This window comes from Erythrolamprus reginae, chromosome 10 (genome assembly GCF_031021105.1).
Source record: "Erythrolamprus reginae isolate rEryReg1 chromosome 10, rEryReg1.hap1, whole genome shotgun sequence".
In the NCBI taxonomy this organism is placed as follows: domain Eukaryota; kingdom Metazoa; phylum Chordata; class Lepidosauria; order Squamata; family Dipsadidae; genus Erythrolamprus; species Erythrolamprus reginae.
This window is the reverse complement of record NC_091959.1, coordinates 49,612,999-49,618,998: the sequence shown is the minus strand read 5'-3', so window position 1 is coordinate 49,618,998 and position 6,000 is coordinate 49,612,999. Positions and strand designations below refer to the sequence as shown.

General features: G+C 53.6%; 2 protein-coding genes across 2 annotated transcripts in view; both read left to right on the top strand.

Moving 5' to 3' along the window:
- The window catches only part of SSH1 (slingshot protein phosphatase 1), a 17,479-nt gene extending 16,006 nt beyond the window's left edge, over positions 1 to 1,473 (top strand). The window contains 9 exon segments of the mRNA XM_070762017.1: positions 63 to 84; positions 120 to 618; positions 620 to 724; positions 726 to 770; positions 772 to 828; positions 831 to 881; positions 883 to 1,024; positions 1,027 to 1,229; positions 1,231 to 1,473. Of these exon segments, the coding sequence (XP_070618118.1) occupies positions 63 to 84; positions 120 to 618; positions 620 to 724; positions 726 to 770; positions 772 to 828; positions 831 to 881; positions 883 to 1,024; positions 1,027 to 1,229; positions 1,231 to 1,386 (1,280 nt within the window). The 3' untranslated portion in view covers positions 1,387 to 1,473.
- A 4,214-nt stretch (positions 1,474 to 5,687) lies between these two features.
- CORO1C (coronin 1C) overlaps positions 5,688 to 6,000 on the top strand; it is a 38,306-nt gene continuing 37,993 nt past the window's right edge. Inside the window, exon 1 of the mRNA XM_070763416.1 lies at positions 5,688 to 5,814. The gene's annotated coding sequence lies outside the window, so the exon portion shown is untranslated. The remainder of the gene's footprint in view (positions 5,815 to 6,000) is intronic.

The following is a 6,000-nucleotide window of genomic DNA, read 5'->3' as shown; positions in this document are numbered from 1 at the left end:
TGCGCCGGGTCGGCTGCGGAGGGCGGAGGGGCCTTCGTGGGTCCCACCCCTTGACCACCCAGGCTTCCTTTTGAGCTCCTCCGGGTCCAGATGGCCCCCTCGCCCTGGCTGGGTACCAGGTGGTCTCCTCTCTTTTCTCCTCCCCAGCGTGAACTCCTGTTTGGGATCCTGCACAAAGTCAAGCCCTCCTACAAGTCTTGCACGGACTGCATGTACCCCCTGTTTGGGGGCCTCCTCTCCCGAAGCCTTCGGGGACTTCCCCCCACGGAGGTCCTGCCCCCCGCGGAGCCGCCCCCCTGCCACCGTGCCACCGTCTGCACCCAGCCCTCCTCTCCCCCCCGGGCGTTTCTGAGCAGGACTCCTGCAATGGACCCCCAGGGACCGAAAGCCAACCGTTCCGGTCCCGATGGTCGTGGGGAACGGCAGTCCCAGGACCGCGGTCCGGCTTTTTCAGGCCCTTCCGAAAAGCCCGGGGAGGCCCCCGAAAGCCCCGGAGGAGGAGGAGGAGGAAGCCCCTCCCCTCGGCCCCCCGACATTCTCTCCGAGAGAAGCCCCGTCTCCAAGCACGACCCTTTTCCGAGGAAAGACGCTCGGCCGACGAAGGACCTGAAGCACCTGACTCTTCAGCAAAGACCTGGAGAAGCCCAGCGCCAGCAGCTACCTGATGCAGCACCAGGAGTCTCTCCTGCAGCTCCAGAAGGCCGGCTTGGTCCGCAAACACACCCCAGGAGCTGGAGCGCCTGCAGGCCACGCCCTCCGACCCGACCGGCGCAGGGCAAGGACTGTTCCGGAGGTCCAGGCGACGTGGGGGCCATCTTGGAAGAGGAGCCCCCAGGAGACTGGTGGCGGTCGAGGGGCGGCTGCAGCCCTCCTCTTGTGGCGGCACCCTCCTTCGAGAAGCTCCTGAAGACCCTTGTTGCCGCCGGAGCCCCCCGCCAGACCTCCACGCCCATCCCCCTTCAGGTGGGCCACACCAGCACCTTCACCAAAGACTTCCTCAAGACCGTCCCCTACACCCCTCCCTCTTCAGGGGCTCCAACCTGACACGGAGCTCCAGCAGCGACAGCGTCCACAGCGTCCATGGGAAACCCGGGCTGGTCAAACAGCGGACGCAGGAAATCGAAACCCGTCTGCGGCTGGCCGGCTTGACCCTCTCCTCTCCGCTGAAGCGCTCCAACTCTCTGGCCAAGCTGGGCAGCCTGGACTTGGCCGCCGAGGACCTGACGGGAAGAAGCGGAGCGGTCGCCCTTGACCGCCACGCCGAGCCCGTCTCCGGCCCTTTGCGATCTCTTCTCCTGCACAAAGATGGGGGAGACGGACTCCGGCCTTTGGCCGAAGCCACCCTGGGGGGAGAGGGATCACACGCCCTGGCTGGGGAAAAGCTGACCCCTTTGGGTGTGTGTATTTTAATGGGACTTTTAGCTTCGTCTGTGCTTAATGCAGTTTTATCTTGTCCAGAGAAGAAGAGAGAGAGGGGTCTTCCCGCACAGGGGCATCTGAGAAAGGGGGGGGGGGGCAGGGCCATCCTTCCTTACATGCCAAAAAATGTCAGAAGAACTTAGAGATTGGCTCTGAAGGGCCGAGCCCAGGGGTGACCCTTCCTCCCTTGCGAGGACCCGAACGGGACGCCAATGCTACCTCCGATTTTCAGATCTGCGTAGAGACAGAAAGACAGACATCTCTCTGTGTGTGGGTGTGTTTGTAGTATAAGGTTTTTCAAGCCCTGAAATGGACTTTTTTCTAAGGAATAATGTAGCCCCTGGCCAATGGGATGATCGCCCTGAACCACTCAGCATTTCTGCTAGTCCCTATACCGTCCAGGCTGCCCATCTGAACTGACCAGTGGCTGGCAAGGCTGTTTTCTTCTCTCCAAACCTGATCGTTTTGTCTGGGGGGTGTTGGGTGGGATCTCCCTCCCTTCTGTTGTACCTGTTACATGTAGGAGACGTTTACTGCTTCTCCTGTTGAAAACTGTAAAATTCATTGTAGTTTTTACCTAGTGAGGTAGGACCCGGTCATGTATGTTTCCTGGGGCATTAAACACTTTGGTTGATAAATCGGAATATGGCATGTTTATTATCTTTAAATCAAAATACAGTGGTGCCTCTACTTACGAACTTCATTCGTTCCGTGACCAGGTTCTTAAGTAGAAAAGTTTGTAAGAAGAAGCAATTTTTCCCATAGGAATCAATGTAAAAGCAAATAATGCGTGCGATTGGGGAAACCACAGGGAGGGTGGAGGCCCTGTTTCCTCCCAGGAGATTCCTAGAGAGGCCTCACAGAGGCTTCTTCCCACCTTTTCTGGCCCTGTTTGCTCCAAGGAGATTCCTAGAGAGGGCCCCACGGAGGCTTCTCCCCCACCTTTTCCGGCCCTGTTTCCTCCCAGGAGATTCCTAGAGACGCCCCACGGAGGCTTCCTCCCCACCTTTTCCGGTCCTGTTTGCTCCCAGGAGATTCCTAGAGAGGCCCCACGGAGGCTTCTCCTTGCCTTTTCTGGCCCTGTTTCCTCCCAGGAGATTCTAGAGAGGCCTCACGGAGACTTCTCCCCACCTTTTCTGGCCCTGTTTCCTCCCAGGAGATTCCTAGAGAGGCCCCACGGAGGCTTCTATCCAGAAAAGTTCCTAAGTAGAGGCATTCTTGGGTAGAGGTACCACTGTAGCACTAGTTTGAACCTCAGATAAGGGTCTGTTTTCCCGAATGTCTCATTATTAGAAGCCGTCAGAAGAAACTATAAATGGCTTCCTTTAACATCAGAGGCATTTAGTTGTAACGGTGTAAATAATTTTGTTATCCTTGATTTCTGAAACACCTGGCTGGTGTTTAACCTTTCAGGCTCAATTTCTTTCCTTTCCCAGATAGTTACCTGTGAAGAATCGATTGCATGGGGCAAAAATTCCTCTAACATTCAGACACACACACCCCTTTTTTTTTACTGCTGGAAGATTGTTGTCCTATTTAATGAACAGTGACATCCTATATATTCTCCGCTCCACGTTATCCTTCCCAAAAAACCCACACAGATGAGGGGTTAGAGCTACAAGGAAATATTGAATTCCTAACGTGCTAGCTCAGGAATATCAGGTCCCCCCTCCCCAGAGTAGGAGAAGTTTAGTGCATATAATGGTAGTGTGTGTTTTCCCACATATTGGTGATTTTGTTTTTAACAATAAGAGAGCCTTGCCTCCAGTTGACAAATGCTGCGTATGATCTGTGTGAAAGACTTACTCTGCTTGAGTTCTGGTGTTTGCTGGTGTGATGTCAATACAACTTTGTGTCTCCTTTTTTACACATCCTACGGGATTGGTCTTGTTCTCCCTCCTCTAGATATTGGACTACGATGCCCATCAGCCCATGTTGGCTGGGGAATTTCTGGGAGCTGAAGTCCACCTGTCTTAAAGTGGACACACTTGAGAATTTTCTGCTATTTATCCAAAGGCCACCTGACCAGAGACCACAGTAGACCAGTACATATAAAGGGGGGGGGCAGATGAGGACGAAGACTCAACTTTGCCCACGGAGAAGTCGGTCAGAAAAGGTTTGTGGGGGGTTTAAGATCAGGTCAAGCAGATTACACAACAGTTGGATTAATTATTCAGCCTCAACTTCCCGTAGGTGTTTGTAGAAAGAGACAACCCCCCCCCCCCCCATAGAAAATGAAAGGTAGATTCCACAGGGCGGAAGAAAGAGAAAAATGTCCGAGCCAAAGTTTGCCTTCTGCTCCGTCCGAGCAGCAAGGAAAATCCTGGGAGTTGGAAGTCCACAACTATTAACAGTTGTCAAGTTTGGAGACCCCCACTCTTCCCCCCCACCATGGAAGATAGAAGATAGGTTAGTTGGGGGGAGATCAAAAGCCACGTGAGAAAATATTTCTTTGACTGAAGAGGAGTAGATGCTTGGAACAAACTTCCAGCAGAAGTGGTGGATAAATCCACAGTAACTGAATTTAAAACATGCCTGGGATAAACACAGATCCATCCTAAGATAAAACACAGGAGAACGGTATAAGGGCAGACGAGATGGACCAGGAGGTCTTTTTCTGCCCTCAATCCTCTATGTTTCTAAGAGTGGGGTGGCCTCACGTCCATCTTTTGGCCTGTGGGTTTTGTTTTTGTTATTTTGTGGAAGGCCAGGACGACGTCAAACTGTTTATATCCTGTTATGAAGGTTGCTATGGTTAAGCCAGACAACAGTTAAAGGAAATCCCACCATTGGCTGATCCGGCAAAGGAAGAATTTTCCTTCTGAGAAGTTCCTAGGGCAGCATTCCCACTGGTGGGGAGGGGAGGGGGATTCATCTGGGCCCGACTCCCCCCACCCTCCAAAAGTCTTGCAGCTCCAGAAAAACGCACACACTCCTGCTAAGGATCCCCCATGGCCTTCTCTGCAAACTCTATCTGGCCTCTTTGGACGAGGTTTAGCCTCCAGGGTTGGACTGAGGTGCTGTCCATCCACCAGAGCAACAGTTGGGCAGTCTCTCTGCTGACTGAGGGAGGTTTCTGGATGAAGATCCAGGCTAAATGGCACAGCAGAAGGAAATGAGACGGGTTTTTTAAAACCCCTTTTCTGCTTTGCTCTGTCTTCCTGATGAACGCAAGGACAAGGGGGGGGGGGGGACACAATCTGAGGTCAGTTGGGGGGGGGAAATCAGAATCAACGTGAAAATTATTATTTTGCTGAAAGAGTAGTAGATGCTTGGAACAAACTCCCAGCAGACGTTGGTCAATCCACAGGAACTGAATGAAACACTGCCTGGGGTAAACATAGATCCACCCTGAGACAAAATACAGGAAATAGTATAAGGGCACAGACTAGGTGGACCAAGACGTCTTTTTCTGCTGTCAATCTTCTAGGTTTCCTAAAATCCCTCTTCTGCCCTTTTCTCCTGGGTGGGGGCGGGGGTTGCTGGGCTGCCGAATCAGACCCAGGGCCACCTTTAGTGGCCGGTGCTGCTTGTAACCATAAAAGCAGAAGAGGGGAGTTGGCACGGACAGGAATGGCCAAGGCAGGAAGATGGACCTCCCCCCCCCCAGCGGCCAGCTCCCTCCTCCCCCCTCCCCTCCGGCTGGTGTGAGACCTTGGCACAGCTGGCTGGGATGCCTAGGGGAGCCTGCGAAGGGGGTCCGTGCCTCTCACCTAACACACCATAAAAGGCAAAGAGAAGGATCCATGAGCCGGACAGTGGTGGTGACTCCCTATTTAACCGAATCCGTCCAGTCTTTGTCCAAACTTGTGGCTGCACATAAACTGGTTTATTTCAAACGCTCTTCGGGCAAGAGGGATTTGCAGGGGTTTGTTTATTATTAGCCGAGACTGCCCAACCCCAAGACGAGTGGACAGCCTGAAGGAGACTCACAACAAGGCTGCCGTGTTTACTTCCAGAGTGCCTGGCGTGTGTCACAACCCTCCTCCCAACCGTCCACATATCCCAGCTTGGTAGATAGAATCCGCAGCGCCTCCACTTGTTGTTGGCCGAAATCTCTTCTGTTTCTCCCTTCGGCAATTTGGGAACCAGACCGAGCTGGGACGGGACGGAGAGACTTTGCAGCGAAGGTGAGCCAATCCCCTCTGGATGCCCGTGCTGAAGAAGGGGCCGAGCAGAGCCTCTCTTGACCATAAATGAATGCAGAAGGAGGGCGTGAGGCGTCACTGCTGGGGCCCAAAACGGCCAGTTGCTGGGAGTGACCAGAGAAAGCTGCTCTTCCACCCTGTTTTCTTCCCAACGAGAAAACGCCAGAGAGCTCTTGAATCCGCAGCTCTCGCTTCCAGCCCAAACCCTCAGCAAACGAGGCCTTGGAGGGTGGCGGCTTCTGTTCAGGTGGGGAAAAATCTCTCGTACTCTTCCTTTCAAAACGCTTTCTCTCTCCTCGCGGCTGTTGGATGCAATGGGTTCGGTCAGGCTAGTCGCTCTTCCCTAGGCACATACGCGCCCTTTGTAAGCGCTGTGGTGCCTTCCCCCTTAGGCGCCTTATAAAATGCAGAGTTGACGGACTGGCAACGGGGG